Genomic DNA, 18,045 nt, shown 5'->3' with positions numbered 1-18,045 from the left:
TAAAAACTAAAATAGTGTTGACAGGCCCTGATCACGGAAAAATTCCGTCAGAGTGATTTTGTCGGTAGTGGAGGAAACTTAGGGTATCTATCTGCTCATGCCCTCCCAAGTGCTGTCCTTGGGCGTAGAGCCCTGGTGTTCAAAACCAGCTGCATTTACACAGCGACTGCTGTGTGCTCAGACCTTTCCTTACACACTCCCATTTAGTGTGCCAAGCGTTTCCAAAAGGAAGGTAGAGGTCATCACGCCCGTTTTTATTGCGGAGCCGTTTGGAGCCTAAGGGGAACCAGAGCAACCCCGGGGCTGCAATTCTGTTCGCGAAGATAGAGCTTCCGGTGACTCGGGGAACCCAGGGTAGAGGGAAGGGAAAAGAGGCTCTGGAGACCCGGCTCTTTCAGGACTACGCTTGCCTGCGGGCCCAGCGAAGAGAAAGAACCCTTTCCTGAGGTGACACCTGTCACCCGGCAACGTTTAGGCGCCGGTCCAAAATCACGGTATCTGATTGGTAAGGATGGAAGGATTGGGCGACGCTGATTGGTTACGTGAAGGTCGGACCAGGCTTTACCCGGTTACGGAAGCCGACGAGGGCCAAGCGCGGGCCGGACCTGAAGGAAGTTAGCTGCAGAAGCCCAGATAGCGGTAGAGAGGCACTCGGACCCAATGGCGACCTCAGGGGCCAGCGGCAGCGGAGGGAATGGCGAGGGCTGCGACCCCTCCGTCACCTACTACCGGCTGGAGGAGGTGGCGAAGCGAAACTCCGCGGAGGAGACGTGGATGGTGATCCACGGGCGAGTCTACGATATCACCCGCTTCCTCAGCGAGGTGCGGGCCTGGGAGGCGGGAGGCCGCCGCGCGCTGCTGGGGTGAGGGGTGGAGGCCACGCGCAGCCGTCGCGCGCCTGGAAGGGGCCGCGACCCTCTGAGGGACCTCCTGGGAGGCAGGCACGGGCTCTCCATGGCTGCAGTCTCGGGTGACAGCGTGCGCTTCTTAATGCATGCAGTCCTCGCGGTCTGCTAGATCACATGGCAGACCCTCAGCCCGTTTTCCGTGCAGAGAAACTGAGGCTTGCAGAGGCCGAGAGCCCTCAAGGTCACACACACACACTTAATGACCTAATCCACTCGAACCCGTTTCAGAACTGCTCCTTACTTTCCAGAAAGTACGCCTTAGGAAACACTGCCTTTGGGGCTTTTATTTTCTTGAGGAGAAGCCGAGAATTCTTTTTAATTACAAAATTAAAAATGATGTGTGTGTACGAGGGCTTGTGCATCAGTGTTTCGGTGCCTGAGGAGGTCACAACCCCAGGAGCTGGAGTAACTGGAGGTTGTGAACCTCCTGACGTGGATTCTGGGTACTGAACCTGGATCCTCTGAGAGTGTAGTTTGTGCTCTTAAACAATGACTGCTCTCTCCAGTGGAGCCGAGATTCCTGCCACCCCTATTCCCGACTAGCCAATTGATTTTTGTTGTTAAAGACAAGGTCTCATTGTGTATCTTTGCCTGTCCTGGAGCTCTAAGTAGGCCACTCTGGCCTCAAACTCAGAGAGATCTGCCTGCCTCTGCTTACTGAGTGCAGAGTTAAAAGGATGGTGGCCTGATTTATTTTTTTTTTTATATTTCCCTCCCTTATTTTGAGTTGACCTAGAAGCCATGATTTTTTCCCCTTTTGCCATTGACTATATATTCCCTCTATTTTTTATTTTTATTTTCTTTAGTTCTATTTTTTTATTTAAGTTAGAAACAAGCTTGTTTCACATGTCAATCCCAACTCCCTCTCCTTCCCCTCCCCCCTCTTAGTTTTTATTTTTAAAACTTCGTAAGGTATTGGGGATTGACCCTGGGCCTTAGCCTTATTAGGCAAGTGTACCATTAAGCTAAATCTGATCGCTCTCAACCCTTTATCTTAGCTCTTCAGATCAAATCTCTTTATACAATTGAGGCCATTGTACAGTAGATAATTTTTTTCTTCCTGAGACAGGGTCTGATGTATCTCAGGCTGTCTTTCATCTCAACTATGTTGTCGTCTGTTTAGACCTTGAACTTCTAATGTTCCTGTGTGTGCCCTGCTAGGGATCCAGAACCCGTGCTTGTCAGGCACTCTGTCAACTGAATTACATCTCTAGACTTAAGTTTGACAGGCATTCAGCCGTTTAATCAACTCTGAGGAAACAGCATTTTCATTCCCCTAAAATGTACCCTTTTGTTCCTTTGCTGCCGTTCTCAACATCAGGGAAGCAGTGATCGACAGTCACTAAAGATTAGTTTGAAGCCTTGATTTGTGTGATCATTTTATTTTGTATAGAGTAATACCCTATGGTTGATAACTTATAATTCAGCTTTGTTTTGAGAAGAGTTCATTTCTTTTTTGTGTGTGGTATTGGATACTGCATATGAAGGCCTTGCACATATCAGGCAAATACTACTTCTGAACTATTTTCCCAGAGCCACACCTTCCCTCCAGGGTTTCAGTATAAAGTTTTGCAAAGAGGACATTGTGCTAATTTTTTTTTCTAGTAGACAATGAACAAAATTCAAGAATTTGGTAATTTCTTACATTTGTATAGTAGACTACCCGCTCCTCCTTACTCCCCCCCCAGGCTGGGAAATGAACCCAGGACTCTCACACATGCTAGGCAAGTAAAGTATTCTACCCCGAATGATGCTGTTTGTTTGAGACAGGATTTTACTCTGCGGCCCAGGCTAGGCATTAAACTCTTTATAGTCCTACCTTGAGAGCTGGGATTCCAAGTCTGTGTCACCACATCTGACTCTTAGGTTTGCGCTTCCTCCTTTTAAAGAAATGGTTTTTCAGATTGAACCCAGGGCCTTATGAAAACAGGACAAGCACCATTCACTAAGCCATACCTCTATACACCCAGCCCAGTTGTTTGCTGTTTTGCTTGTTATTTTGAGACAGGATCTTACATAATCTTGAACTTTTGATTCTCCCAAGTACTAGAATTAATGATGACTGTATAACGTCACTTCTGGCCAGGCCTCCCTCCCTCCTTCCTTCCTTCCTTTTTTCTTTTTTTTTTTTTGCTTTGGTACATTGTCTTTCTACATAGCCTTGGAGATCCTGGATCTCACTATGTAGACCAGGCTGGTCTCTGCCTCCTGAGTCCTGGGATTAAAGGTGCTCAGTTTAAATTTTTAATATTTATTTATTTATTTATTTATTTATTTATTTATTTATTGGTTTTTACAAGACAGGGTTTCTCTGTCTTGTTTTGGAGGCTGTCGGTCCAGCCCAGCCTCGAACTCACAGAAATCCACCTGCCTCTGCCTCCGGAGTGCTGGGATTAAAGGCGTGTGCCACCACCGCCCACAGTTTAATTTTTTTTAAAAACAACTAGTTAAGAGTGACATGGAAAGGGATACCAGAAGCAGTTTCTGGGAGATTATGATCATATAATTGTGTGATGAGTGACAGTTGGGCTTAGAAGATCCCTTGATTTCTTTTGTCCACATAGTATTACTTCAAAATCCTAGTCTTAAGTATGTCTTCTGGTATTTGCCTTCTAATACATTTTCTTTTTCTTTTTCTTTTTTTTTTTCTCGAGACAGGGTTTCTCTGTTTTGGAGCCAGTCCTGGAACTCTATCTGTAGACCAGGCTGGTCTCGAACTCACAGAAATCCTCCTGCCTCTGCCTCCCAAGTGCTGGGATTAAAGGCGTGCACCACCAATGCCTGGCACATTTCTGTTAAAGTATAGTCCATAATATGGAGACGGTCCATTTTTTTTTACTTCAAGCTTTGTGATTTTCATTTTCCAAGAATTTATTGATTGAGCATAGACAGTGAATTTGGAAGTATCCAGATAAGTTAAGGTTATCTGCCAATTTTACCATGAACTGATGTAACTAGAGATGACATCTGGTAGGCAAGGCTTCCCTTGAAGCTTGAGATATGGCTCTTTATCTTCAGTTAGCTGTTTCTTTGTTGTCTTTTTTTTTTTTTTAAGACAGTGTCTTAACCTGTATTCCAGGCTGACTTTATGGTGCAAAGACTGGCCTTGAATTTGTGGCAATCCTTCTGTATCAGCTTCTTGAGTGTTGAGATGACACGCTTGGACCACCATTCTCAGCTTGCAGTTAGCTGTTCCTGGTTAGCTTTCTCCATAATCTCTGTCATTCCAAGCTTATACATTCATCTTACTTAGGCACTATTAAGCCTTTACTTGGTGCCAGATGCTGTTTTAGGTACTAAGGATACAGTATGAATCTGTGCCATCTAAAGTCCACAATGCATAGGAAGCAGACAGTAAACTGAGTAAGTGGATGAATTGTAATCTATGGTTAGATAGTGGATAGGTTCTAAGAAGAAAGAGGATGGTGTAATCTGTGCATATGTGGTGAGGCAGTAAAGATAAGGGGTTGATAATTTTGGTATGAAAGCCAGAGATAGTATCTTGAAGGTGAGTAAAGGGCAGGAGTAAAGTGAGGGAGCTAGTCAGATGGATGTCTACCGGAGAGCTTTCCTTGGGGAGGGCACAGGAGGCCTTGAGGTAAGAATATGTCTGATATGTTTGGGGACATTGGTTGGATAGTAGCACAGGAGATCAGAATGTTTAGAGGGCTGATCCTGTTCCAGCTTTGTTGGTCTTAGGATGAAGTTTGATTTTTGTCCTGAGATGGGAAATCATTGGAGAGAAAGCATCATATAATGCAATTTAATGTTTAATTGGGTCATTTCTCAAGCTCTATTGAGAAAGCAATGATGGAGGACAAAGGTAGAATTGGGAGCATAGTTAAGGAAGATGTTGTAATTAAGGCAAAGAATAGTGGCTTGGACCAGAATAGTAGTGATAGGGGTAATAAGAAGTACATGCTGGGTGGTGGCACACTCCTTTAATTGCAGCACTCAGGAGGCAGAGGCAGGCAGATCTATTAGTTTGAGGCCAGCCTGGTCTACAGAGCTAGTTCCAGGACAGCCAGGACTGTTACACAGAGAAATCCTGTCTCAACCCTCCCATTACCCCCAAAAAAGTTAATATGGCCAGAAAACTAGGCAGAAGCCAGTAAATCTGGCTTGGTAGGTAACTCATACTTGGAACCTGTAGAGGCTAGATGTTGGATTTCCTTGAACTACAATTAATCACTGAGCCATTTCTTCAGCCCCTGCATTGCTTCTTTGTTTTGCTTGGTTTTTGTTTTTGAGACAGGTTCTCACTGTGAAGCCTTGGCTGATCTGAAACTCACTACGCAGACCAGGCTAACCTCTTGAACTCACAGAGATCTTCCTGCCTTTGCCTCCCAAGTGCTGGGATTAAAGGTGTGAGCCACCAACGCCTGACTTCCCCAAGTCAGTTTTATTGACATCTTATATACAGACAATGAAGTATACAGATATTGGATATAGAGTTAAGTATTTAAGTTTTGGGAAATTTTGCACGCACACATGTGTGTATGCAAGTGCATGAGAGTGCCATGGTGCACATGTTATGGTGTTTTTAAGGTCAGATGACAATTTGTGGAACTTGATTCTCTTTGTCCACTCTGTGGGCCCTGAGAATTGAACTCAGGTTGTCAAGCTTGATAGCAGGTACCTTCTTTACCCACTAAACCATCTCATGGGCCAAGGTAGGTCTTTTATTTCCTTCCTTCCTTCCTTCCTTCCTTCCTTCCTTCCTTCCTTCCTTCCTTCCTTCCTTCCTTTCTCCCTCCCTCCCTCCCTCCCTCCCTCCCTCCCTCCCTCCCTCCCTTCCTTCCTTCCTGTTGTTTTAACCTGAATCTTTTCTGATGACTGGAGACCGACTTTATGGTCGAAGTGCCTGATTCAAGTGTCCTATTTTTAGTACTTACAAGGTATGTAACTTGGGTAAGTAGCGCTGTAAAGACCCTTCCTCATCTGCAAAATGCAGGTAGTAGTATGATGGGGGAAGTCCTTTTGTGTATATGCTTGTCTTATTGGCAGGAAGATAGGTGGGATTAGGAGACGAGGAGAATTTTGGGAATCATAGGCAGACGGAGTCATCATGTAGAGCCTGGAAAGAGAGTTCGCACCAGGTTTTCTGGTAAGCAAAGACCACATGGAAATACTTAGATTAATAGAAATGGGTTAATAATTAAGACAGCTAGCCAATAAGAAGCCCTAGCCACTGGCCAATAGTTTTATAATTAATATAACATCTTTGTGTTCATTTGGGGCTGATGGGAAATAACCTCCACAACAGTAGTACCTTCATGGGTGGTTTTGATTAGTAATTTAAATAGCACACATAAACACAATATCCAGCATAAAGAGTTTAGAAAAAACACAGATTTTTGCAAATAATATAGAACTATGTTGTTTCAGCAACATTTATTTATTTATTTGTTTATTTATTGGTGGGGAGATTAAACCTGGGACTTGCCATATTCCAGCCATATCTTTACAGTGCTAAGTGAAAGAAACTTTGAATTAGAAGCCTAGGAGTAACAGGAAGGAGCTGGCAGTAGTTGTTGTCATATATAGGAGACAGTGGCTTGGTCTGAAGGAAGGCAGAGAATACAGTCTATTAAGTACAGTCCCAGGGGATCCCCTGAAAACATCAGTTTGACTAGTCAGTTTTAGTGGATTTTCATAAGGACGGTTAAGAAAAAAAGCAGCAGCAACAAAACTTTTCAGTTGTCATGTAAGTGGTGGGTAGGCATGTATATAGAAGGCATTCTGTGTTCCCTCAGCAGTTCACATGAGTAGTCCTAGGGAAGAGTTGAAATAAGATGAGGCAAAGTTTAATCCCTGGCCCTGCACAAGCAGGGTGACCCAATCAATAACTGTGTCTTCATTTGTGTGTTCATTTTATGTGTGGTCATAGGCATGTATGTGCCTTTTGAACAGAGTGAGTGCTCCTCAGTCATCTTACAGGTGTCATGCTCTGTCTCAGTCACATAGAAGGCAGCTGTGGTCCCTGTTCCTGAGAGTTTATAGTCTAGTAAAGAAAGACATTAAATAGTATAATAATTGTGGGTTCTAGGAGGTGACTCAGCTGGTAGAGTACTTATGGTGCAAGTCTTACTACCTGAATTCAATTCCTGGGACCTACATAGGGTGAAGGAGAACCTATTTCACAGGGTTGTTCTCTAGTCTCTCTACACATGTGCTCTGTCTGGCATGTGTGTGCATCACCCACAGTAATTAGTTAATTAAAATTGTTATTCTATGAAAATACCTAAACACTTGTGAGAGTCTGTAGCAGTGGGGCCTGGGGTGGGTAAGGTTATCAGGTTATGTTAGAGCTTGTAGACCTGAATTTGGGACTTGGGGTAGTTTGGTGACCTTACCAGGGTATACCCTTTGGCATCAGGCTTGTTTCCTAGGCAACACTCCTGTCTTACCAGGTTCACTATTACCTCAAGCAAATGCCATCATTTCCTCCTGTCACTTCCTATCTTGTGTTATCTTTCTTTTCCCTGCCACACTTTAATCTTCATTTTTGGCTTTGGTGATATAATGTATTTGGCTAGAGATTACTCTTTATTATCCAGCCTAATTTTTGTTGCTTCCTCAAGCTAATGTTTCTCAGTTCCATTTTCCAAGTCAGGTGGTCTCTAGTAGAGTTCCATTGTCGCATTTTTACTGCATCCGTATGGAATTTCCATCCACAGACAACTTGAATACTTTTTTCCAGCTAGAATTTTGTACTGTAATTGTCATTCCTCACATTCTCTTGTCAGTTCATCAGTCCTCTGTTCTTTCCATAGACTTAATAATCTGGGATAAATTTCCATTAGTAATTTGTTCTTTCGGTTTGCCTTGTAAAACATAGATTTTTCTGTTGTTTATCAGTAGTATTTAATAAACTAACTGAATTTCAGACTACTTCTGCTCTCTACCACATACATAGTCTTTGGATGGTTGAATTGGCTAAGATCCTTCACAAGAGAATAGTACAAAGTTTTCTCATAGCCCTACAGTGTTTTATTTGGTTATTTTTTGCTTGAGTTAAAAATATGTAGACCACACAGTCAATTGTTTCTTCTGTTAGTTTATATGGTAGCTTACATGAGATTTAAATGCTAGCCATCTGTAGTGTCAATCTGAAATCCCTGTACTTATTAAGCTGAATTGAGAAAATCTTGAGTTTGAGAACTGTCTGAAATACAACAAAACCCCAAAACTAAACACGCAAGAGATTTTTATGCAAAGTAGGCACTAAAGAAAGTGGGCATTATGTATTGTATAATACTAGGTTTTATACTTAATTAAAATAGTTAGGAATCTTACTTGTTTTTGGTTTAGAGCTTGAGCTGGGGACCTTGGGCTTACTAGGCAAATAAACATTCTACGGTTGAACTTTCTCTAGCTCCTGTGTATGTGATTTGTTCAGATTTATTTTTTATTTTGTGTATGTATGTGTATCTGTGTACTTGAGTGCAGGAGCCTGTGGAGGTTAGAATAAGGTGTTGGGTCTCTTGGAACTTAGTTATAAGTAGCAATAAGTGCCCATTGTGGGTACTGAGAACCAAATGAGTCTTCAAGAGTAGTAAGTGCTCCTAACTGTGGAGTCATCTCTCCAGCTCCTTGTAAGTTTTGTTGTTATTGTATTTTTTGTGTTTTGCCATGCTAAGAATCAAATCTTCTGCATGTTTGATAAGCATACTGCCACTTCCTAGGTCAAGGAAGAAATTTTTTATTGTTCAGTAGATTTAATTATTATAGACAACCAGTCTAGATCACAGACAAATTCTTGTTTGTCTGTGATTTAGACAGAAGTAAATTTTGGGCTTATGTTAAATGTTGGTATATAAATTAAGGTTCTGTTTTATAACAGTAAGTGGTATGTATATTTATATGTGCATGTATATAAAACTATCTTTACCTTTTTTACTTTTGTAGTGTTGAGGATTGACCCATATATATACCCTGAGATCTCCCTTTTTTTCTTTCTTTTTTGTTTTTGTTTGTTGGTTTTTTGAGAAAGGGTTTATTTTTTGTTTTGTTTTTTTGAGACAGGGTTTTTCTATGTAACTTTCTGTAGACCAGGCTGACCTTGAGCTCATAGAGATCCACCTGCCTCTAGGATTAAAGGTATGCACTACCACCACCAGTCTTGAGACAGGGTTTCTTTATGTAGCCCTGGCTGTCCTGGAATTCACTCTCTATAAACCAGGTTGGCCTCAAACTCAGGTATCTGCTTCCTGAGTGCTAGGAGTTGAGGGCTACCCCTACCCTGGCTTTAGCTCTCAATTTTAGCCATTTTTACTTGTACAAATTCAGTGCCACTCATTTCATTTACAGTATTACGTAGCTATCACCACAATCTTATTTCCAAAGCTTTTTGTCACATTAAACAGAAACACTGTAAACATTAAGCAACAACTCTATTCTACTCCCCAAATTCGTGGTAATCTCCAACTGTGTCTGTTTTTTATAGTTGAATCATATAGTGCCTTTTGTGCCTGTCTTAACTTAACTGTGTGTATGTGTATGTGTGCTTTTGTTGTTGGGTTTTTTTTTGTTTTGTTTTGTTTTTTTTTCTGAGACAGGGTTTCTCTGTGTAGCTTTGGAACCTGTCCTGGAATTCTGTAGACCAGGGTGGGCCTCGAACTCACAGAGATCCGCCTGCCTCTGCTTCCCGAGTGCTGGGATTAAAGGCGTGCACCACCAACACCCAGCTATTTATTTTATTTTATTTATTATTAAGTATACAGTGTCCTGTCTGTATGTATGCCTGCAAGCCAGAAGAGGGCATCAGATCTCGTTTCGGATGGTTTTGAGCCACCATGTGGTTGCTGGGAATTGAACTCAGGACCTCTGGAAGAGCAGTCAGTGCTCTTAACCTCTGAGCCATCTCTCCAGCCTGCTTTTTAATGTTATATATTTACTTGTGTGGGTGGGTGTACATGTGAGGGTCAGAGGACAGCTTTCTGGAGTCAAGTCCTTTCTTAAACCTTTCTGGTGATGAAACTCAGGTACTTAAGTTTGACAGAAAGGACCATCACCTACTGAGCCACCTTTACTCTTTGAATGAAAAGCATTCTTAAGATACATTTTAAAATTGTAATATTTAACATTTTAACCATTTTTAAGTATTTAGTTTGGCAATAAACATATTCACATTATTTTTGCAACTATTACCACCATCCATTTTCAGAGCTTTCTCATTCCATTCTGAAACTGTACCCATTAAACAACAAATCCCAATCCCCTGATGCTCCCAGCCTTGGCAGTTCACTGTTCTGATTTCTGTTTCTATGAATTTTACCTATAGAAATTAGATTATATAAGTCAGCTGTGGTTCATGCCTGTAATCTCAGTACTCAAGAGGTTGAGGCAGGAGGATTACTCTAAGTTCAAGGGTAGCCTGGGATTCCTTGGTCATGGTTGAACTTAGGTCGTAATTTTTCTAAATGCTATTAAGTAGAAGTTCCTTCTTTCTTTTTTGGGGGGATGGGAGAGGGAATCATTCATTGCTGTTATGGAAACACATTCTTGTTTTTGGAGCTTGTTCCCAAAAGCTTGCTGACTTGTTTTGTGACCTGTTAATACCTTTTTTATAGATTCTTTGAGCTCTTCTGTTTCTTTCTCTCTTTCTTTCTTATTTCCTTTCTTCCTATTTGGATTTGTATTTATTTGTCTAAGTGTCTTGGCTAGAACTTTTAAGTATGGTACTGAACAGCAGTCCTGAGAACTAGCATCTGATCTTGTTACTAATTAAGGAACAGTCTTTTACTTTGAGTATTCTTTTGTATGTTTTTCATAAGTGCTATTTATTATGTTGCTGACTTTCTAGTTTCCTAAGATTTTTATCAGGGTATTGAACTTTGTCAAGTGCTTTCTTCTGTCACTAGATGATTAGGGTTTTCCCTTCTTTCAGTTAATGTGATGTGGTGCATTGATACATGTTATTTTTCTTTAGAAATTTTATTATGATTAAACATTTTATTTATTTAAAATCTGTTTGTATACATGTATATGCCATAGCACACATGTGGAAGACCACATATGATTTTCAGGAATCTGTTCTCTCCTTCTACCATGTGGGTCATGGGGAATGATCTCAGGTCATTAGGGTTGGCAACAAGTACTTTTACCTGATGAGCCTTCTGAGCCATCTTGAAGGCCCTCTACCTTGTGTTTTGAGACTGTTACTGAACCGAATCCTCATGTTTGCTTCCCCTACTCTTGGATTATAAGCACACCCCACTGTACTGAGCTTTTACATGGGTGAGTTTCTATGCTAGTGTGGAAAGCACTGTACTGACTGGGCAATCTCCCCAGCCCACACTGATTGTAAAATAATATCATCCCACAAAGTTGGGTGTGGTGATGCACAACTGTTGCCCATGGTACAGGAGACAGACTAGGGCAGGTCTCTGTGAGTTCTAGGCCAGGCTGATCTATAGAGTTCCAGGACACCCAGGGCCATGCAGAGAGACCCTGCCTCAAAAAAACACAACAAAAGAAACCAACCTCTTTTTGTTTATTTATTTATTCATTTATTTATTTATTAAAGAATCCTTTTGTTGCTTTTTTTTTTTTTTTAGCTTTTTTTTTTGGTTAATTTAATACATGAGTAAGCCGGGCGTTGGTGGCACACGCCTTTAATCCCAGCACTCGGGAGGCAGAGGCAGATGGATCTCTGTGAGTTCGAGACCAGCCTGGACTACCCAGCGAGTTCCAGGACAGCCTCCAAAGCCACAGAGAAACCCTGTCTCGGAAAAACCAAAAAAAAAAAAAAATTTAATACATGAGTACACTATATTATTTCTATCCTTCAATCTCTTCCCTCCAACTCCTTCCTTTAGTGTTGATCATATATGTGCATATGTTTAGGTCTGACGCTTGGGATTGGATAGCCTATCAGGCGGTTCCTCCCTGGAGAAAATTAATTCTTTCCTTAGCAGCCAGTCGCCTGTAGCTCTTTATCTAGGAGTTGGGTCTTGTGAAGTTTCTCCCATTCATGTTGGCATTCCAGTTGGTGTGGTCATTATATGGTTTAGCTTAGGCAGCCATGCTGAGATTTCATGTATGCAGAGTCCCTGTCTAGCAGCAGGTATCCTGGTTCTCTGTTTCTTATAATCTTTCTGGCCCCCTTCTAGGATGTTCCCTGAGCCTTACGTGTAGGATTGTTCAACCCAGAGATTTCTAACCTATTATTATTATTATTAGCATTATTTTCCTATAGTCATATGTGCAAGGATTGAAAGTTGAGCTTTTGGCTGGGCAGTAGTGGTGCACACCTTTAATCCCAGCACTCAGGAGGCAGAGGCAGGGGGATCTCTGTGAGTTCAAGGCAAGCCTGGTGTACAAAGTGAGTTCTAGGCCAGCCAGGGTTGTTACATAGAGAATCCCTGTCTTGAAGGAAAAAAAAAAACATGCCTCCCACCCAAGAAAAACAAAAACAAAAACAAGTTGAGCTTTGACTTTGAACTGCCTTCTTTGGCTTTCCTGGGAACAGGATGAATAGAACTTTTGTTTTGGGCATGGAATTGCAAGCTTGAAAGTGTTAAGAGCTTTAAATGCCGCAGGTCACATATGGGGCAAATATTGAGAAATAGAAAATCCTGGATCTGTCTTAAGCCTTTCTTTGGTTTGCTCTTGAGCTGAATATGTTATTACACAATTTGTGGCTCCCCACATAACATCATTGTTTTTACTCAGAAAGGCTGAGAGTAATTTATCCTACCCTCTTTGAGTTGAGACCTGGTTTTATTCCTTGATTGAACAAATATAGTAGTGGGAATGGAGTTGTAAAGAACACTTGTTTTATTTTGGACAGGGAATTACTATTTGACCCTGGCTGTTCCGGTACTCTCTATATAGACCAGCCCAGCCTTGAGCTCAGAGAGCCACCTGCTTCTGCCTACCTGAGTGCTGGGATGTTTATTTTATAAGAGACAGTATCAAGTATCAGTATGCTACCTAACACCCGGGTGATCTTGAACTGCTAGGCTCAAGCAATACTCTTCCTGCCTCAGTCTCATGAGAAAGCCCAGACCACAATGTATTTCTTGTCTGTAATCCAAGCTGATGTCACTGTGAGGGTGACTTTGAACTCCAGGTCCTGCTTTCACATCGCAAGCATCAATCAGTTTGCATGTGTGTACCACTGTGTTCAGTTACCAAAGCCCCCCCCCCATTTAAACATTCCGAATGTCTCCTATAATTGTTGAATACTATATAGTATATTATTGACTTGCAGCTGTTTGCCCTCATAATTGGATGGCCACCTGGAAAGTGGCTCCCTGTCACTGTCCATGAGACAGTATCATACTGTTTATCACCAGTCTCAAAAAGCTAAAAATTTGAAGTATAATTTTTACTGAGTACACATCAATTTTTCAACACTTCAAAGACCAAAAATGTAAGGCAAATCTTTAAGTCACCGACACCTTCTACAAAAGAGTTGAGATGGGAATTAAAATACTTCACTATACAGATCACTTGGGTTGGCAAGATGGCTCTGTGGGTAAAGGTACTATGAAGAAATCTCTTCCTAAGGAGGACATAGTGACCCATGTCTTTAATTCCAGCACATGGGAGGCAGAGGCAGGTGGATGTCTGTGAGTTCCAGGCCAGCCTAGTCTACATAGTGAGTTTTGGGACAGCCAGAGCTATAAAATAGACCAAATCTCGCTGGGCAGTGGTGGGCGCACGCCTTTAATCCCAGCACTCGGGAGGCAGAGGCAGGAGAATGCTGTGAGTTCGAGGCCAGGCTGGTCCGACAGCCTCCAAAACAATACAGAGAAACCCTGTCTCGTAAAAACCAAAAAAAGAAAAAAAAAGAAAAAAAAAAAAAAGAAAAAAGACCCAATCTCAAAACAACAGTAAACAAATATCTCTTCCTGATTTAGTTTCACAAAACAGTACTTATTCTGTATTTATTAGCTAAAATAGTTTTTTAAACAGTCTCATGCTTTGCTGACTTATTTTTTTGAAAGCCTTTGATTTTAGTAGTTAATTGCATGGCTTTAGTAGTTACTAGTTGTATATAAAATATAAATCAAGTCTACCTGATTGAAATTGTCACAACTATTTCTGGCCTCCACGGTTTCTGCTTTTTCCACTGTCCCACCCCTTTGCTGCCTTGATTGTCTTTTCAATGGATGAGGTAACAGTTTTATCTGGATTGTTATTAGTATAATAGCGTATCTGTATCTCTCAACTAATGTGGGTTTTGGATGCTAAATAGCTTTTAATTAGTTTGAATAATGAGGCATAAATGTGGCACAGTTCCAGTAATTTTTGTTATAGATTTTAAAGGGCTAAGAGCTCTGGACTGTCAAAATTTTAGCTGACTAATACTATCAGATGTGGAGGGGACTGATATTTCCTCACAATCCCAACATTGAAGTATGGTGAATAGGTGCAGTGTTGTCCTACTGAAAAGAACCCAGTATTATTACCAGACTTGAATGGTGAAGTTTTTGAGGTAGAGTTGTTATTGAATTTGTAAAATTTGTGTGCGTAAATGTTTTGCCTGCATATATGTCTGTACATCCGTGTGTGCCTGGTGCCAATGTAGGCCAGAAGAGGGTGTCAGATCCCCTGGAACTGCAGCTACAGATGGCTGTATGCTGCCATATGAGTGCCGGTAATTGAACCTGGGTCCTCTGGAAGAGCAGCCAATGCTCTTAACTGCTGAGCTATCTTTCCACCCCTAGTAGTTGAGGTTCTTGACTAATTGGACAACCAATGAAGAAGTTAAAATCTCATTTAGAAAGTTTTCTTTATTTGACAATTTAAAGTATTTCAGATTAGCTACAAGGTATTATATATCACTATGGCACTCTTTAAAGCCTGTTAAGTAGATTCTCCTTCCCCCATCTCTTTTACCCCCCTGCCCTTTTACTCTTTATAAATCCCACCAGCCATAATATACAAATAATTTTAGCATGAATATGAATAATCAATTGGAAAATACTTAGTTGACATAGTGGAACTGTTTTTAGAAGCAAGCAGAGAAACATGTTATGCTTAGATTGTTGAAGTTCTTTTAAATTAAATCAGATGCATTTTATCTATGATTTTTGCAAATTGGATACATGCTACACTGTTAGTGGAATTCTGATTCTTTCATTTTTTTCAGTTGGCTTGTGTATGGGGAATGGTGTATGTATGGTGTTGGGGATCAAACCTAGGGTCTTGCCCTTCCTCAAGCATTCTGCCACTGAGCTATATCTCTTAAGTGTAACCTTTCACTACTACTACTAGTATTAGTGGTTCCTATTCCTCTCTTTCTCTTCTTCCCCCTCCCCTGCCCTCTTCTTCTGAAGTAAAAAGGAAAATGAAAGTTGAGCTAGCAAGATGGTTCATTGGGTAAGGGTGCTTACTGAGAAGCTTTAGTTTCTTCTTGGAATCTACATAGTAGGAGAGAACTGACTTCTACAAGTTGTTCTTGGATTTCCGTACAAGTACTTGAGGTGTACACACACACACACACACACACACACACACACACACACACACACACACACACACACGCTAAATAAATAATGTGTAGCCCAGGCTGGCCTCGAACTCGTGATCCTCCTGCCTCTGCCTCCTTCAGCAAATCCAGGTAACTTCCTAAGATTCTGGGAGTTGTAGTTCTTGGAAAATAACAGCAAAGCCTCATGGGAAAATATGATAACCTATGGGTTTTGTCCATATAAGTCCCGAGGCCACACAGCTGGAAAGTTTCCAGATCGTGGTTCTGACCAAATTCTATCATGGTCAGTATTTATCATTTTAAATAAAAGCTTGCTTAAATTCCACCAGAATGGTGGAACTGGTTTGTTTGTTTGTTTGTTTGTTTCCTGGTGAATTTTAGGATTAACAACAACAGGACATTTTTACTTATTGGCAGTCTACAGTATGCTCTCCAAGACCTGTGGCTCTGAAATTAGGGACATGTAGCTCTTAATAATATTTAAGACTGCTTTTTGTCTGCTACTGATGTCATCAATTTGTCATTTAGTCTTTTTTAAATACTTATTTATTGCTTTAAATTTCCTTTTACATTCCAACCAAAGTTCTCCCACCTTGTCATTTAGTCTTATTTATCCGTTTGTATGTGTGGATGGTTTTTAGATTGATTCTTGAAGATTGCTAAACACTTTAATCACTGTGTTTGAGTGTATATATTGGGCTTCCATCTAAAATGTTGCTTGTAGAAAGTACTCTGCAGTGAAAAACATTCGAAAAATTCTACCTTGTATCCAGTCAGTAAACATATCCAGGTGTTTCCTCTTTTTGAATGTCAACTGCATAGTTCTGAAGACATATTTTAAAATCTGTAACACAAAAATGCACAAAGCCTAGAAGCTTCTTTAATGAGTTTTTCCTAAGTTCATACATCTGTGAGACTGCCTTCCAAGTTCTGGTAGTCCTCTAGGTGTGTTTCTTCTTAATCAGTACCCCTTCACTCCCCAAAGTGACCAGTGTGGTGACATCTAGCTTTTTGCATACTATACTATGTCATAAAGCATTCCTTTTGGTCTCTTATGTATAAATCTTCTTTTTGTTTGTTTGTTTGTTTTTTGCTTTTTGTTTTTGTTTTTTCGAAGCAGGGTTTCTCTGTATCTTTTGAGGTTGTCCTGGAACTCACTCAGTAGACCAGGCTAGCCTTGAACTCAGAGATCGATCTGCCTCTGCCTCCTGAGTGCTGGGATTAAAGACCTGTACCACCACTGCCTGGCTTATATTATATCAGCTTTATAGTTATTATGGATTGATTTAGAAATTTTCTCTACAGGTTTATGAACACTTATCTGCCAACTGGTGACACTATTTTGGGGTGCTGTAAATCTTATAGGATGTGGAGCCTAAGCTGACAATAGGTCATGTGGAGTTTGCCTTTTGAAATCATGCCAACCCTTGCTACTCTGTACTTTGTGGTCCAGGCCACTACAGTATGAATCTGCATCGTGTGTTCTTGTTACTATGCCTTCCCTGCTCTGATGGACTAGAAATCCTCTGAAGCAGTCAAAAGAAATGTTTCCTCCCTGATGTTGTTGGGTTGGGTTTCTTTGTAGAGTGAGAAGTTATTTGCTATGATTATGTCTACTTAAAAACTATTTATCATCATCATCATTATTATTGTGTTTGTGTGGATATGGGCATGCCTTTGCTATGGTGCATCTGTGAAGGTCAGGGAACGGTTTTCTCTTTTCATCATAAGTTCTGGGGATTAAACTTGGTTTTTCAGGTTTGTACAGCAAGTACTTTGCTGGATAAACCATCTTACTGGCCCTATATCTACTTGACAGAAATGTCACCCTGTCACTTCTCTAGGACATTTAATCCAGGTAGAATATCCCTGGGCAACTCATATCTATGTGTCTGCCAGAAATTGCCTTTGCTGTCATTTTACAACATTGTATGAAATGTCTTAACCAAAATAACTAGGTCTTTAGTTCAACTGAGTGATATACTTACTGATAGCAGTTTTGATTTTTCTGTTGATTTGATATATTCTTTTAAAATTTTTATTTTATGTGTGTGGATGTTTGTGTGCATATATGTCTGTTCACCACGTGTATCCTTGGTGCCTGAACAGGCCGGAAGAGGGTCTCTCCCTCTACTTCTCTTCAGATCCCCTGGAACTGGAATTACAGACAGCTGTGAGCCCCCAGGTGGGTTCTGGGGACAGAATCTGGACCCTCTATGTGAGCGGCTAGTGCTTTTAACTGCTGTGCTATCTTTCCAGTCCCAATTTGATAAGTTCTTAACTACAAGGCAAGGACCTTAGTAATATAACCCTCTTTGATTCTAAAAGCACTTGAGAATGTAGCAATACATTAGAGCCATTCATTTTCTCTAGACAGTATTCAGAGATGTATCTGTCCTGGCACTAGGTATTCATGCTGAAAATAGTTTTTGTGAACAGGGAAATTTCATTTGTTCATCTATAGTTAATAAATTTTTAGTAGTAACAATTATACACTTTTGTAAAGAAAATGATTAAAATACCAACATAGACATAAACATATTTATCCACAAAAAGGTTTTTTTAAAATTTATTCTTAATTTTTAAATTTTTTTCGAGACAGGGTTTCTCTGTGGATTTGGATGCTGTCCTAGAACTAGCTCTTGTAGACCAGGCTAGTTTTGAACTCATAGAGATCCACCTGCCTCT

The 18,045-nt window shown here is 40.8% G+C and overlaps 1 protein-coding gene across 1 annotated transcript in view; it reads left to right on the top strand.

Annotated features, from left to right (window-relative positions):
* The first annotated feature begins 581 nt into the window (after positions 1-581).
* Positions 582-18,045, top strand: part of LOC121136295 (cytochrome b5 type B) — a 39,594-nt gene continuing 22,130 nt past the window's right edge. The window contains exon 1 of the mRNA XM_040736508.1: positions 582-822. Coding sequence (XP_040592442.1) covers positions 661-822 — 162 coding nt within the window. The 5' untranslated portion in view covers positions 582-660. The remainder of the gene's footprint in view (positions 823-18,045) is intronic.

The sequence above is a fragment of the Mesocricetus auratus genome, unplaced genomic scaffold (genome assembly GCF_017639785.1).
Source record: "Mesocricetus auratus isolate SY011 unplaced genomic scaffold, BCM_Maur_2.0 Super-Scaffold_100062, whole genome shotgun sequence".
Taxonomy (NCBI): Eukaryota; Metazoa; Chordata; class Mammalia; order Rodentia; family Cricetidae; genus Mesocricetus; species Mesocricetus auratus.
This window is presented reverse-complemented; position numbering and strand designations above follow the sequence as displayed.